Source organism: Leopardus geoffroyi, chromosome D1 (assembly GCF_018350155.1).
Source record: "Leopardus geoffroyi isolate Oge1 chromosome D1, O.geoffroyi_Oge1_pat1.0, whole genome shotgun sequence".
Lineage (NCBI taxonomy): Eukaryota > Metazoa > Chordata > Mammalia > Carnivora > Felidae > Leopardus > Leopardus geoffroyi.
In genome coordinates this window covers 15,025,693-15,041,346 of record NC_059329.1, presented here as the reverse complement: position 1 = coordinate 15,041,346, position 15,654 = coordinate 15,025,693, and the positions used below count along the sequence as shown (strand labels likewise).

Here is a 15,654-nt window from a genome sequence, read left to right as displayed (position 1 = left end):
ACCCATCCGGGGTCAGAGCTGTGATGAGGACAATGGAAGTAGCCCCAGCTGAGTTTCCTGATCTCAGGCCTCACTCTCCCCCACCTGCCTCTTCCCAGGCCGTTTACACTGAAGACCAGAGGCCCGTCCACGTGGGCCGTGCACGGTTACGGCTCCGAAGGAGCCGCTCTGCACACAGCAGGGTAGGCAGAGGATGCTGTTGACTGAACATCGCTCTGCTTGGCTTCTCTCAGTGACTCATCCCAGCTGGATGTGCTCTAAAACCAGCTCTGACAGCAGCATCTTCCTCTTGCCGGGGGAACAGAAGATCTGGCCGATGTAGAAGATCTCGGCTGGCCTCGGGGAAGCCTAGGACTCTGCACCTCCCTCCCCCAGGGGCCCAGCATACAACGGGGCCCTACTTGGGTTTGCTGAAGGACCGCCGGGAGGGGTGGGGAGCACTGGCAGGTGGGGACTGGGCGCAGGCACAGCACCGCTCAGGTGGGGGAGAGTCTCTGACCCAGGCCCCCGGCAGGAAGACAGCTGGATCAGAAGAGATGCTTCCTGGTTCAGGAGTTTCCAGGCTCCCCTAATTGGAGGGGGCACCCCAATTTTAGCTGTAGACTGAGGACTAGGAAGAAGCACATTTCCTCATTTTCCAGCTCACGGGGGACACTAAGTGGAAACCTGAGGTTGCTGCTTAGGCTGCAAACCGTCCCCGGCTTCTCACTTCCCCAGGTACCCCCTGCCAGTCCCCGTCGGCCCCCGCACACACAACTACACACCTGGAAGGCTTCCAGGTCCCCCTTACCTCCTCAGGGAACCGGCAGGGATGGAGCTGCCTGCAGAGTCCTCCCTGGGCTCCTCTGCCCGCTTCTGCTCAGGCTGCCCCTCAGAGGCCTCCGGAGGCCCTTCTTCGGTGGCCTGGCTCTGAAGGGGACTCTGGAGCCGCCTCCCAGGCACAAGTGGGGGAGAGGACCTGGTCAGAGCAGCCAGAGCAGCAGAGTCAGGCCCCACCATTTGGAGAGCAGGGAGAGAACTGGCGAGTGTGGTACGTGGACCTGGGTCCATTCTTCCTCTCAGGCAGGGCTCCAGCCCCGGCCCTACATCCATGGGGAGCCACGGAGGGCAAGGCAGCCAGAGAAGCAAGAGGGGGAGACTCCCCACTGAGCTCTCCCTCTGCCTGGACTAGACTCAGCCCTCCCGGGTCCCGGCACTGCGTCCGCTTGGCCCAGGGGCGAGAGCTGGGCCCCCTCATGGGTGCATCCGCTCCCCGCGTTCACCGTCACGGAGGCCAGGCAGGGATGCAAGAGGAACCAGACTCGAATGGTCAGACTGCAGAAAATGCACAAAGGCGAGAAGGAATGCGGACAGCTCTTCAAGGTCCAAGAAGCAGGAGGACTGCCCCGCCTCCTCTTGCAGGGTAGCAGCCCTTCCCTCTCTCATTTCAGGCTCCAGCCTCAGAAGCGGCAAACCTTGGTCTCTCCCTCCTAGTCTCTCTGCTCTCCCTCCTAGTCTGTCTGTCACTCTCTCTCTCCAAATTACCTGTAGCTGTAGTACTGACCCTCTAGAAAGTTCCTCCAGCCCTGGCCCATGACCAGGCACACACACAGCTTAACCCATTCCAGTGAGGAGCACAGAGCCTTGGCCCACAGCGGTGTACAAAGTCCCACCACATGCACCCACACTCCTGTCTCGGTGCAGAGTCAGAGGGCATGCTCACGTACACACGCGTGCACACACGCACAGACTTTGCGAGGCCATCCAGTCTGCTCACCATCTGCCCGCAGGCAGGAGCACGATGAGCCACGCACACCAAACCCAGGGGTTCTGCCCCAGTCCACACCATCCCAACAGCCCCTGAGGGCGGCCTCCCACGTACCGTACCTCTCCGAGCCTTTGCACCGCTGGCCCTGTGGCTCATCTTGGCTGGACTGGCTGCCATCCTTGTCTTCTCTTCCCAACCTCTGGGCCTGTGGGCAAGTAGCAGTGGCAAGTGCCTACTGAAGAGGTCTGCATATGGGTCCCTCAACCGTCCAACCAACTCTCGGGCCTAGGAGGACATACTGAGAGGTGGCTCTTGAGGGGATGAGGACCACTCGGGACACAGAAGAGGAGGCCCATCTACTTAGCTCTGGCTAAGCCCCCAGGCTCGCAGCTGCTTCCAGGGCCGGCCTTGCTGGCCTAGGGATGATGAGCCAGATGCCACAGTCACTGCGTGCAGAGCCAGAAGCTCAAGGCAAACACGTACAAGAAAGAAAACCCTTCATCCCGTCACTGGAAGCCTTCACTGACAGTTGCCAAGAGAAGGCCGAGACATCCGTGAACACCCCGAATCCACGGAGGCCTGGGCCTCCAGTATCGGTGATGTACAGGGACGGCAAAGTCAAGCGAGCAGAACTGGGGCAGCGGCCAAGCACATTAACAAGGAAGGACCCTGGAGAGATGGGGACGTGCTGAAACGAGACAGAAAGAGCACCATTTGGGCATCCGAAGGGAGGAAGACAGGGTGCTCCTCTGCCCCATTCTGGGCTCCCCCAAGCACCCAGGTCCCATCAGTAGATGATGATGCCCCCTTCACAGTCAGGGACTGATTACTCCACCCATCCAAAAAATAAAACCCAAAATCTCATTTTAAAGCTTGGGAGTCTGGGCCAATTTAGCAAGTGGGTGAAAAAGAGGGCTGTTCTTTGTAAGTTCAATCATTTTCCGCGAGGGTGGGGCCCCAGGGGGCTACCAGTGTAGCCGGCCTGGACTCAAGCTCTTGTTTTTCCACTTCACTTATCCAGTGGCACCTTTGAAGTAAGTCCGGTTTATCAAATGTCCACTGCATCTCCATAAAGCTGCCCAAGGAGTGCTGGGGGGGGGGGGGGGGGGCTCCATCGGTTCCCAGCTGGGGAGTCTGTCTCCTCCACTCTAAAATGGGTCACCCAGTCGGTCGAGCATCCGTCCCTTGATTTCAACTCAGGTCATGATCTCATGGTGTGTGGGATCGAGCACCACACCGGGCTCTGTGCTGACAGAGCAGAGCCTGCCTGGGATTCTCTCTTCCCACCTCTCTCTGCTGCTCCCCTGCTCATGCTCTCTCTCTCCCTCTCCAAATACATAAACAAACATTTTTAAAAAACAAATACATAAAATGGGACAGTAAAGCTCAGCTCACGGGGCTCCAGGTGACGATTAAATTCGATCACGTACATAAAGCCTGACTCGTGGCCCAGGGAAGGCGTGCCACAAATGCCAGCGCCTGTGTCCCCGCTCCACCCCTCTCCCCAGCCTAAGGCATAAAACCTCAGCTCTGCCGGTGCCCGTCTCCATTCGAGGGCCCGTACCCCTTCTGTCACAATGACAGGCGCCCTGTCGGTTCCGGGACGTGAGGGTTAACGGGAGAGGCAGGGCAGGAGACGACTCACTCTGTCTCCCCCAGTGGGGTTCCGGCCGGGCTGGCGCACTGCCGTGTCCCCAGCCCCGTGCACACGGCCTCCCACGCCTCTCCGCTGGCAGCCGGAGCCCCAGCAGCTGTGGCCGACTCTACCATCTGGATGGGCGAGGAAGGGCAGGGCCTGAGCTAGGAGCCAGCTCCCCCAAATTACATTAAAAATAGAGATGCTGCCTGTGAGTACCTGCCGGTGCCTGCAGCACGAGGCTGCCTGCCAGCACTGCCACTTTGCATCACGTCAGCCTGGCCAGAGCCTGCAGATAACGGCCCCGCCCCGCCCGTCCCTTCCAGCCTTCTTCCCCCACGGATCACACCGAGCTCGGCAGACGGCTCCCTCTGTCACTTGCAAGGCAAAAAAAAAAAAAAAAAAAAAAAAATCACGCAGGACACTCTACGCAACAAACCCCAATGGGACATGGACAGCAAAGTGGGGTGATCGTGATAAAAATGGGGGGCTTGAGCCGTGGGTCGGAAAGAATGAGCTACCGAGTCTGTCTGCTTCCTACTTGTTTCATCTCTATTGCTGCAGGAAACACACGAGCCCCTCTGCCGGACAGAAGGGGCCACCTTGGGAAAGCGCCCGGACAGAGGGCCTTGGAGTAGAGCAGCAGTTGATCCCCAGACCCTTTTGCCCCGGAAAAGAACTCTTCAGAAAGGGGACACGGCCAGCACACCCGACACCTCTGGCCCAACTGTGCTCAAGACACCACCTGCCCACCCTTAACTCGGCTCCAGGGTTTTGTGTTCATGACCTGGTCCCCAGCTAAATAAATCCCGGTACATTCAGAAAGCACACTGCTACACGACTAGTAAGGAGAGTAAGGGAGATCTGAAATTACTGAGAAATAAGTCAAGGGCCTATTTCATAGCTGCTCTCTAAGTTAAAGAGCACATCGCCAAGCACTTTTTGTGACACAGTCCCAATGTCTGTGGAGAGGGAAAAGATAAACAGAAAACAGACACAGACTTACATGTACACTGAAAACTTTCTGGAAAGGCACACGAAAAGTGTTCATGGAAACCGTTAATAGTCCCCACCTGTGGCAGTAAGCCTGCAGGAAGTGGAAGGCTTTGACCTTCTGGATTATTTGAAACAACTTCATGGTCACTTTTGTAATTTAGTATAAAACTCATGTTCATAATTCATTATAACCATTATCTTGACCACGGTGATGGTTTGAAAGGCACACACATATGGTAAAACTTATCCAGTGGCACATGTGAAGTAAGTCCAGTTTATCATATGTCCACTGCATCTCGATAAAGCTGCGTAAGGGGCTCCTGGGGGGCTCAATTGGTTAAGCATCCAACTTCAACTGAGGTCATGATCTCGCAGTTCGTGAGTTTCAAGCCCTGCAGTGGGCTCTGGGTTGACAGCTTGGAGCCTGGAGCCTGCTTCGGATTCTGTGTCTCCCTCTCTCTCTGTCCCTTCCCCACTCATGCTCTTTCTGTCTCAAAAATAAACAAACACTAAAAAAATTATAGGGGCACCTGGGTGGGTCAGTCAGTTAAGCATCTGACTTCAACTCAGGCCATGATCTCGCAGTTCATGAGTTCAAGCCCTGCGTCGGGCTCTGTGCTGACAGCTCAGAGCCTGGGGCCTGCTTCGGATCCTGTGTCTCCCTCTCTCTCTGCCCCTCCCCTTTTCATGCTCGGCATGAAACATAAATAAACATTAAACATAATGTTTCTCTCTCTCAAACATAAATAAACATTAAAAAAAAAGCTGCATAAAAATTTTTATGAACTTTTCATGAAATTTTTAGAACTTTAGTTCAGTTCTAAGCCGCTGCCTTGGCCCTGGCCGGAGGAGCCGAAGACAAAGGGGACCACGCCTGTGGTGCTGTCAGAGCCACAAAGGGCTGCCCCTGTCTCCTCAGCTCCACCTCCTGGCTCAACCCTCTGCATGGCCTGAAGACAGGAGACAGCTGGAGTAACTAAGGCCCACGAGGGGCTCTGTGTGGTCAGCCCACCTGAGTGCCTGGCGCTGCTCGGTGCCCCAACACCCTGGTCATGAGGTCCAGCTTAGGACTTCCTGTGCCGGGGCTGTCTGCCTCAGAGAGTGCCTCGTGAGAACCGGATCCAGGCCAGGCCCTGCTACTCCTACATGCCAACCGGCATATCCCAAAAAAGGGCTGCTGGCCTCACTGGGTCTTAGGCAGGACCTAGAAATCTTTCTTTCTTAAAGCCTCCAAGGATTCGGATATTGGCTAGAGTTTGGAGCCAGAGCTATGCAAATCCATCCTGCCCACCGACTTTCCCACTTACCTACTGCCAAAAGGGCCCACCAACTCCCCGCTCCCAACCCTTCCTCACTAATCCCGCCCTGTGTGTGCCTTTACACCCTTCGTCCAGTGCTACAAACAGGTGTGACCAAGGTCCGGCCTCGATCTGCTGGCTGGGCAGTAGCACGGCAAGGCTTACCAGCCAGAGCTGAGAGGAGCACGTGACCTCAAGTGCCACTGGCCTAAAAGCTCTACCCTGACTCGGCACTTAGTCCTCCAAGGGCTCCCAGACCTGATTCGCATCGGACACCTTGTTAGTTCCACCCGGCAAACTTCCATTTCACCCAAACCAAATGCTCCCTTCAACCTACAGACACCATGTGCCAAAATCTTCTCTTAAACAAGCCCACGGAGGGGGGAAAAAATGACTTTCTTGTCTTCAAGCTCCTTAAGGACAGGACGTGTGTCTGAGTCATCTATCTATTCCTACCCTTCTGTGGGGCAGACATTTCCCACGCCCGCACAGAGCTTATATCTAGGAGGGAGACAGACCCAAGACCCGTCAACCAAAAGGAGCAGCACTAAGGGCAGCAAAAGGACAGAACAATTCACCCTGCCTGGAGGAGGTGACGTCAGAGGTGGGCCTCCAAGACCAAGAAGGGGCTCGGAACAAAAGGGGAAACCAAACAGCAGGCAGGGCAGTGAAGGAGGTGGATCGTGTGCCCCGGGAACGGCGAGCGCTCGGTGGGCACGGCCGGTGTGTGGCAGGTGCTCTGAGCATGAGGCTGCAAGAGGCTGAATGGGCCAGGTTGGCAAGTGCCTTGAAACACACAGTCTATACAGAGCTTTGCACATGAGCAAATGGGTCAACCTTTGACCAATTGGTCAAATTGGTCGTGGCTAAATAAACGAATGAACAGATAAATGTCTGTTGCAGGCGGCAGGGAGGATGACTCAATTCAGAGCAGCAAAGAGCAGAAACGATTGGGAGGCCTTCACAGACACAGCCCGGGCCAGGCCTTACTGAGTTAGAAGCAAGGGGACTCCCAGAAACACAGCCCGGGACAAGCAGGGCTCAGCTCGGGTTACCCAGCATCCAGAGAGACTCCCCTCCCGGCGGACTGGGGAAAGCACGTCAACATCCATCAGGTCCTCTGAGATCCGGCTGCGAAAACCGAGGTCCTAGAGGGAGTGGAGGGGGAGGTCAGCGCTGCCCCTGTCACGGTCGGCATCGTCCGTGTCACGGCCTCTCCACCCCCCACCTTCCAGAAAGGGGCCCACTACGGGTCAGGCACCGCGCTAAAGGTTTTTACATCTACCAATTATTCTCATCTTCAAAATCACACTGTGACTAATCTGGAAAGACATGTGATACAGCAAGTATGGCAAAATGTTCACTGAAGACCCTAGGTGGTGAGTATGTGTGTATTCACTCTAAAATCCTTTTAATTTTTCTGTATATTTGAAATTTTCCAGGGCACCTAGGTGGCTCAGTGGGCACCTAGGTGGCTCAGTGGGTTAAGCGTCCAACTTCGGCTCAGGTCATGATCTCGCAGTTCATGGGTTTGGTCCCCGGGTTGGGCTCTGGGCTGACAGCTCAGAGCCTGGAACCTGCTTCAGATTCTGTGTCTCCCTCTCTCTCTGCCCCTCCTCCACCCACACAGTCTCTGTCTCTCAAATATTTTAAAAAAACTTTTTTTTTTTTTTTTTTTCATAATAAAACCATGGAGGGAAAAATAACCATGAGACTGACACCCTTATCGCCATCTCACAGATAAGGAAGCAGGTTTGAGGGGACATGTAATTCACCCAAGGCCACGTAGCTGATAAACAATGGGGCTGGTTGGTGGTCAGATGTGCCCTGGGCTGACTCCAAAGTCCAAGCTCTTTGCCAATCATGTCACTTTCCAGTCATCCAGGGCACCAGTTGGGCACCAGGAGAGAGGTCAAAGTGCCCACAAGACCTGTGGGCAGCACTGAAACGAGACATGACGGCCATTCTCAGCTTTCTCTTTCCCTTCCCCCACTGCCCTTCTGGACAATGGGGCTTAATTAGCGGTGCTCTGTCCATAGGCTTCTCTTTGGGACAGGCGGCAAGTACCCACACAGGTGCCAGCTCCCCGTCGCCCTTTGGCTGCCACAGGACCCTGATCCTGCCCCCTCCAAGCCCAAGAGCCCTGCTGAACCAAGTGAAGGATTGCTACCTGACAGCACGCTAATAGGGACAGTTCTGTCATCAGCCCTGATACATGGCAGGATGCCCAGCCGAGGTCTGGTCCTGCTGTCCATGGCTTCCTCCACCCACTCCCAGAGAGGAGAAAAACATTCATGGGCACATTTGTCCACACAGTGACTCCCTCAGAAGGGATGGAGCCCTGGCTTCCAAGAGTCCTGAGACGCGCCTGTTCTTCACGATGGTTTTTGCCAACAACGACTTTCTGCCTTCCCTTCCTAGCTTAGGGGCTTTCTTTTTTGGTGACATTTTCCTTTCGGTTCGAGTTCTACTCCACTTAATGCAGCTGCCATCTGCCTCCTAAGCCCGTGGCTCAGCGAGGAGCTAGAGCACGCAGCCTCCTAATTCCTCTGCACCCCCTCCTATCATTACCGCTCATCCCTGACCCTCTCCCGCTAATCCCTTTCCTTTGATCCGCCTCCTCCAAACAGATGGAGCACACTTTCCAGAGGTGATGCGCTGCCAAAAAGCACCCTCGACTACTCCCTGTAGGTATAGACCTGGCAGAGTGGGCCAGGATACAGCAGGCTGCGTGGAAGGCCCGGGACAAAGCAACCACGCCCGGTGACATTCCAGGACGACGTCTTCTCTTTGGAACAGTAATTGCAGCAGCCCTTCTAGCCTGAGGACTGGGCCGTGCCATTGCTCGGTGGTTCCACAAATACAAATACACACACACACACACAACCAGTCTCTAACCTCCTAGATTCATGCAATGCCTCTGCTACAGCCCAGAGGCTCTAGATCACATATCTCCCAGACAATTCCCACTGCAGAAACAAGAAACAGTAATAACAGCTTATAGTTATTTGATGTTTATAGGCTAACGTTTTACATTCTTTGCCTCACCTTCTTCTCATAGCAAACCTGTGAAGTAGGTAGCTTTTACTCTTAGCTAATGGGCTGAGAGACCAGAGTTAGACAAGATCCAGGTTTGAGTCCTGACTTTCCACCTACAAGCTGTGTGATGCCAGGCAAAACGAACCGCAGGGGCTCACAAAGCCACGCGCTTTACCCCACGCTGCTGCCCCACCCCCCTCAGACTCACCAGTTCCAGGAAGGACTTGGGGTCAGAGGCCGCGGAGTCTGACAGCTGCAGCTCCTTCACCTGCTCGCTGATCTCCAACTCCTGGGGAAACAGACCCATAGAGAGGTCACCCAGAGCGGAGCAGAGAGGGCTGGGATCACTTCCCAGGGAATTCTGTTCAGGCCAAGGTGCCAAGGCAGCTCGAGACCTAACCAAAACCCACCTCTTCTAGAAAGCCTGAAAGGGGGCTGTGGACCCTCCCCTTCTTTCTGGACACACACAGCAGCGCCCACCCCACTCAGGCTGAACAGCCCAGCCCAGCTACATAGGGACAGCCACTCTCTGACTCGGGTCAACAAGGGTTTACACCTGGAAGGAAAGCCAAGTGAAGTGGAGAGGAGACGGCTGGAAAGTGGGCAGCAGGGAGGCTTCTTGCTGTCCTAGAAAACAGAACGGGACTGTCTTCTCCAAGAAGTAGCTTAACACCCTTTTAATGAACCCCTTCCCCATTTGGCTGGAAGAGGAGCAGGACTAAGGGTCGGAGGACCGAAGATGCCTCAGGCACCGGGAACTACTTCCGTGTCACTGCCTGGTCTTGCCAAAGCAAGACCCCCGGGGCCATCAATGAGAGGAGCCTCTGGTAGCCTAACTGACCAATCCTGGGGCAAAATGCTCCCAATGGTTGCCACCCTCACCCATATCCTCCCCTCTCTACTGAAACACAGACAGCAGCGACCCTTGACTGGTGTCGAGAAGTACAAGGAGGAGGCAGAAAGAGCAAGTAGGTAAAACAGAAGAACACAAACATCCCGGGAGGGTGCCAACGGAAAGGCCAATTTCTACCCTGAATTTCTAACGCCAGCAGGTTTGGAGTTTCATTCAGGATCTGGCTGCCTGCTGGGTCTGGGCAAATCTGTCACAATGAAGGGTTCTAGCCACGTTGACAGCCCGCTGCAGGGACTGCAAATGAAGCTCCCCATCTCGGTAATGAAGATGTGGGGATGGGGATCTGCACGGGGCTTAAGAGAGCAGCTCAGGGAAGGAGGGGCAACTTCCCAGGGGACAGGGGCCTTACCTTGCTGGTGTCCGATCTGCTCTCTTTCTGGACAGAGGCTTCCTCCTTGGGCTCCTCTTTCCGCCTCCTTCCTCCTTCGGCGCCTCTTTCCACCTCTCCCTTCCTGGAACCCTCCTCTCCTGCATCCGCTGGGGCCTCTGGTGCCTCCTTTTTGTTGGCTTTGGCAGGCTGACTGCCCCCAGGGTCCACCCCACTCCTGGGTATTCCTGAATCATTCTTCTCATCCTTTTCTTTCTCCAGGAGCCACGCGCTCGCCCCTCTTCCCTGCTGCCCTGTGCCATCAGCACTGCTCAGACTGCTGTCTGCATCCTGGCTGAAGAGCTTGCCGGGAGTGGGGGGCCCGGCAGCCTCTGAATCCAGAGAAGCATCCTTCTTCTCCTCTGGCTGGCTTGTTCTTGGAGACTCCTGGGTGGCAGCAGACCATGTCAGACAAGGAGGCATCAGAATTAATCAAATGATTTCAGAGACTTGCAACAAGATGGAACTGTCATTCCTTGACCCGTACGGGCCAGCGCTCCCGTTATCAAACACCCTAACAGCTATTTAAAACAGAGATTCCCTGTTCCACTCCAGATCTACTGAATCTGAAAGTCTATGGTGATTTGCATACACCCAACCGGACCCGACGACTGACAGGCTCAGAAACCAGTGCACTGAACTCCATCACCAGCTATTATGTTCTCAAGGAAGAAAGGCCTCGTCCCAGCCCCATTAGCCAAATCATAAGACTGCAGACTCAGAAGTCAATATTTATTTTTTAAAAAGTCAATATGTATTTATGGTGATGATGATGGAAAATCACATGGGAGAAAAAAAGTACCAAAGTGTACAATTCCGATTTGTTCATTTTTAAAAAGCAGCAGGGAAAAAAAACAGACCTTCCTCAATAGCAATGAGGGTGGCTCTCTTCCTAAAGCCTCCCCTGTACAAGCAAGTCTGGGGCACTGTCAACTGCACGCTCTGAGAAGCAGAAAGAAGCCAAGGCAAGATTTACCAGGGGAAGTGGCTATGAAGGATAAAGGGGTCGGGAGACCTTCAGAACACAGGTCTGACCTATGACGGGGAGAGTGGGTCACGGGCCGGAACAGGCGTGGCCTCAGGAAGGGCCCAGTTCTGAGGAAGTCTTGGCCTGCGCAGCAGTCCCACATCTGGCAGAAAAGGTCCTGCTCTGGGGTCATTTGCTCTCCATCAACAAGCATGGCCTTGGCATGAACCAGGGTGGATCAAAGTGCTGTAGCTGGAGGCTGTCATTGCTGTGGTGCCCTTAGCAGGGTCTCTCAAAAGGAGCACCCTCTCCAGCTGCCACACCCTGTTTCTCACACACAAACCTCACTGTAAAGACCAGGAAAAACCAGGACGCCTGGGTAACTCAGTCGGTGAAGCAACTGATTCAGCTCAGGTCATGATCTCACGGTTCGTGAGTTCGAGCCCCACATTGGGCTCTGTGCTGACAGCTCGGAGCCCGGAGCCTGCTTCGGGTTCTGTGTCTCCCTTTCCCTCTGCTCCTTCCGCGCTCGCACTCTGCGTCTCGCTCTCTCTCAGAAATAAACAAATATTAAAAAAAATATTTTTTCGGAAGACTAGGAAAAACCTTTCAAGCCGGCCAACATAGAAAAAGCAAATCCTTCCTTGAAATACAGAAAAGCCTTCCTCCCAGAAAACGTCACTGGGGCTGCCAGGGTGAGTAACTTCTGAGCAGGGATTTTTGAGACTTCCCGTTTCCTCAACCTGGAAACTCAAACAAGGGGCCTGACGACTAGAATTCAGTGGTCCCCGGAGCAGCCCTAAACGCAGCATTCAGATGCTGTCTGTCTGTCAAAGCATCTACTGAACACAAAGACACAACCATCCGCCTGCAGGTCTAGCAGCCTAAGGACAAGTCAACCCAAACTTTCCAAGGATGACTGAGAGGCAGGAAAGCAGGGCGGTTCAGAGCTCAGCTTTGGAGACGGACTACTTAGGTTCAAATCCTGGCCCCACACTTACAGTGACCTTAGACAAATGATTTCACTTCCCTGTGCCTCAGTTTCTTCCTCTAAAATATGGGGACGCAAGGGAGCCTATCTCACTGGGTTTGGGGAAGGTTAATTGAGTTAACACTAAGTGAGCTCAAGAACTGAGAACGGTGCCTGAAGACTCTCGGTGTTCCATAAATGTTAACTCATGTTTTACTGTGAGATGCACACAGTCATTCATCGGGTGCCTTCTTTTTTTTTTTTTTTTTTTTTTTCAACATTTATTTATTTTTGGGACAGAGAGAGAGACAGAGCATGAACGGGGGAGGGGCAGAGAGAGAGGGAGACGCAGAATCGGAAACAGGCTCCAGGCTCTGAGCCATCAGCCCAGAGCCCGACGCGGGGCTCGAACTCACGGACCGCGAGATGGTGACCTGGCTGAAGTCGGACGCTTAACCGACTGCGCCACCCAGGCGCCCCTCATCGGGTGCCTTCTACGTGCCAGACACTGCCCGGGGACCCACACATTAACAAGACGTAGACCCTGCTCTCAAGGAATTCAGCTGAGAATGGAGAAAAGGGCAATGTCCCAGAGAGCCCTGGTTTTGAGCCTTTGCTGCCCAAAGCGAGGGACCGGGGACACAGTGGTGATACTGTCATCAGCCCCAGGCCCGTCCCAGGGAGAAAAGCAGAAGGTGAAAGGGAGGAGGGGGCGGCTTCCCTCAGGCCTGGGCAGGGCACCCTCTGGTGCTGCCCGTCCTCCCGACATCCGTAGCCTCGCCAAGGTCTCCGGGCTAAGAGAAAGGGCCGAGAGGAACAGCTCCCCTTCAAGAGAAACGCGTGCAGAGCGGGGCCAGGTCTCCCCATCCCGATACCGCAACCGCGGCCGACACTCAGCAGGAGTTCGGTGCCCAGTCTGAGGGGCCTCCACGGACTCCCAGCAGGTGGGAGTTCCTGAGGATGAGAGAGGGATGTCTGGCCAGCCACACTCTACCACAAGCAAGCAGAGCCAATCCACCCTGGCCGCGGTCATCTCGTGAAGAGAAAAAGGCAACAGGCCTCGGATTAGGGGACAAAGGAGGGTCAGACCACAGCAGCACCCGTGGCCTTCGGGATAAAGTCCGCATCTCCCCACATGGCCCACGGCTCCTCGCCCAGCCCCTGCCCGCTTCTCACGGGGCACAGGCAGCCACACCCTGCAGGCGTACTCTCCTCCTATGGATAAACACTGTGCCACTTTCCTCTTTGCCATGCACCTTTTTTTTTTTTTTAAGTTGGTTACTTCACTTCATTTAGCAAACGGTCAACCCTCTGAGCCCCACCAAGTTGCTTCCCCTGCCTCCCTTGAGGGCCTGCCGCGGGAAGAAGCTCAAAGGGCAATCAGGACGGCCCCAATCAGCCTCCTCTTCCACCAACACCCTCCGCACAGCACAGGACAAGGTCACTGCTTGCATCCTCGGCACCCACCCCAATGTGGCTGGGGGGCCCCCCAGTGTTCAAGAGCCACCTGCCAGAGCCCAGCTCCAGGAAGACCCCTCCCTGCTCCTGAGATGCCATGCACATTCCACACACACACACACACACACACACACACACACACGATCTACCCTAACAAACTCCCTCTGGTCCTCATGGTATCACATCTTCCAGGAAGCCCTCCTTGATCCCTGGGGCAGCTGTCCTGAGATGAGCCTTTCCGTCCTGTCACAACATCTACCGTATCGTCACTGCTGACTTCCTATGGGTTTCCCTCACCAGATCAGCTCCGTGCTATCCTCAAGGCCTAGTATCTGGCACATAATAAGTGCGCAGTGAATACCTGTTGACCGGATTTTTCAAAATGGGGGTGTCATGCAGATACAGGAGTTCCTACTCTGTAAAAGTCAGATGTACAATTTATTTTACAAGGTTACACAGGGATTAGACTCTATTTAATACGGTGCTTATTAAACGGAAAATAGCTAAACAATGTTAACTATGAATATTCAAGATGATGGAAAAACAAGTAGCCTATCCAAAATCCGAGGACACCTGACACAGACGGAGACTCCCATTTGTATACATGAGAGAATGTAGTCAGGCCGCAGGGCTGTGACGCCCAGTCTATGCCCTTCTCAAGCTCAAATTCTTCAAAAGACTTTCCCATCAAGGGGTGTATGCTATCCTGTCTACCTAAACAGTAAGATACCGTTTTAGGGTTGCCTGGGTGGCTCAGTCGGTTAAGCATCCGACTTTGTGTTCAGGTCATGATCTCATGGTTTGTGGGTTCAAGCCCCGCATTGGGCTTTGTGATGACAGCTCAGAGCCCGGAGCCTGCTTCGGATTCTGTGTCTTCCTCTCTCTCTGCCCCTCCCCTGCTCACACACTGTCTGTCTGTCTCTCTCTCAAAAGTAAATAAACATTAAAAAACTTAAAAGATTTTTTTAAAGTTTACTTTTATGTATTTTTTAATGTTTCTTTTTGAGAGAGAGAGACAGAGAGACAGAGTACGAGTGGGGGGAGGGGCAGAGAGAGAGGGAGATACACAATCTGAAGGAGGCTCCAGGCTCCAAGCTGCCGGAGAGTCCGACACAGGTCTTGAACCCACAGACCGAGAGATCATGACCTGAGCCAAAGTCAGATGCTTAACCAACTGAGCCACCCAGGGGTCCCTAAAGTTTATTTATTTTTGAGAGAGAGAGAGCACATGCACACATGCACATGTGGGGGAGGGGGAGTGGGGGGAGGGGCAGAGAGAGGCAGAGAGAGAGAAAATTCCAAGCAGGCTCCACACTGCCAGGGCAGAGGCCCTGAATATTAAGATACTAAAACACGGCTAATACTAACATAAAGGAGTTCGCATCCCCTGAGCCCGCGTCCAACCAAGTGCAGCAATTCAATAGCCAGAGGTAACGTCCAAGGGAGACTGGACACGGGTTGCAGATTACACACAGTGCGTGACAGAGTGCTGGGAAAATCCACCTGACTCCAGACCCCTCACCCTTCACAGCTCTGCTCGTCGCCACCCCGTGGGCCGAGACCTGTCCAGGACGCACATTCCAGGCCCCGGCGTACTGCCTCCCACATCGGGGTTCTGTGGGGTACACGGACCAGGGCGAGCACTGCCCCCTCGGCATCGCTTTGCTCTGAGCTGATCTGTGCTCTGCCTCCTCCTGTCACAGCCCCAGGCCCCTGAGTATCTCAAGGCAAATATCTGCTGCCTTTTCAAAAACAACCTTGTCATCTGCATGAGGAAGGCGGTGCCAGAGATTTCATGAATATTTAACATACCCCCCAAAAGGCAGGGGCTACTATAATCCACATGGCTTGGGAGGGAGAGAGTAGGGGCCGGGGGAGCTGAACCTCCTAAGCCAACCATCAGTTAGGTTATTTGCCACGTCTCATTCCCACCCAGCTGGTCTCAAGTCTTTGCATTGTCCCCCACCCCATGTTGTTAGCACTTCCCAATCACACTGACATCATCCTGTTATTTCTAAGCCCAGCTCCCTCCCTCTCCTTTGATCCAATGATGGGTTCTTACCAGCCCCACGAGGCCACACGCTGCCTGCTCACCCACCCCTCTGCCTCCCCTCCTCACTCACACCCATTCTCAGAGTCTGTTCCATGAACCTATCCCCTTTGATTCTGTAATAGACTAGAAATGGGTTTACACTGAAAGCAGGAGAGGAGGGGGAAGGAGAGAGAGAGAGAAGCAGACATTCTCGCCATCCTACTGCCCTCT

At 54.3% G+C, this 15,654-nt stretch overlaps 1 protein-coding gene across 16 annotated transcripts in view; it reads right to left on the bottom strand.

The window, feature by feature from the left end:
- Positions 1-15,654, bottom strand: part of CEP164 (centrosomal protein 164) — a 68,209-nt gene that overhangs the window by 19,993 nt on the left and 32,562 nt on the right. For 13 of the 16 annotated variants that reach the window (XM_045482930.1, XM_045482927.1, XM_045482940.1 and 10 more), the window contains 5 exons: positions 9,979-10,383; positions 8,925-9,005; positions 6,733-6,825; positions 1,867-1,952; positions 791-958 (listed from right to left, as the gene is read on the bottom strand). In XM_045482930.1, the coding sequence (XP_045338886.1) occupies positions 791-958; positions 1,867-1,952; positions 6,733-6,825; positions 8,925-9,005; positions 9,979-10,383 (833 nt within the window). The remainder of the gene's footprint in view (positions 1-790; positions 959-1,866; positions 1,953-6,732; positions 6,826-8,924; positions 9,006-9,978; positions 10,384-15,654) is intronic. The other 3 variants (XM_045482941.1, XM_045482935.1, XM_045482938.1) reach the window with 2 other exon arrangements.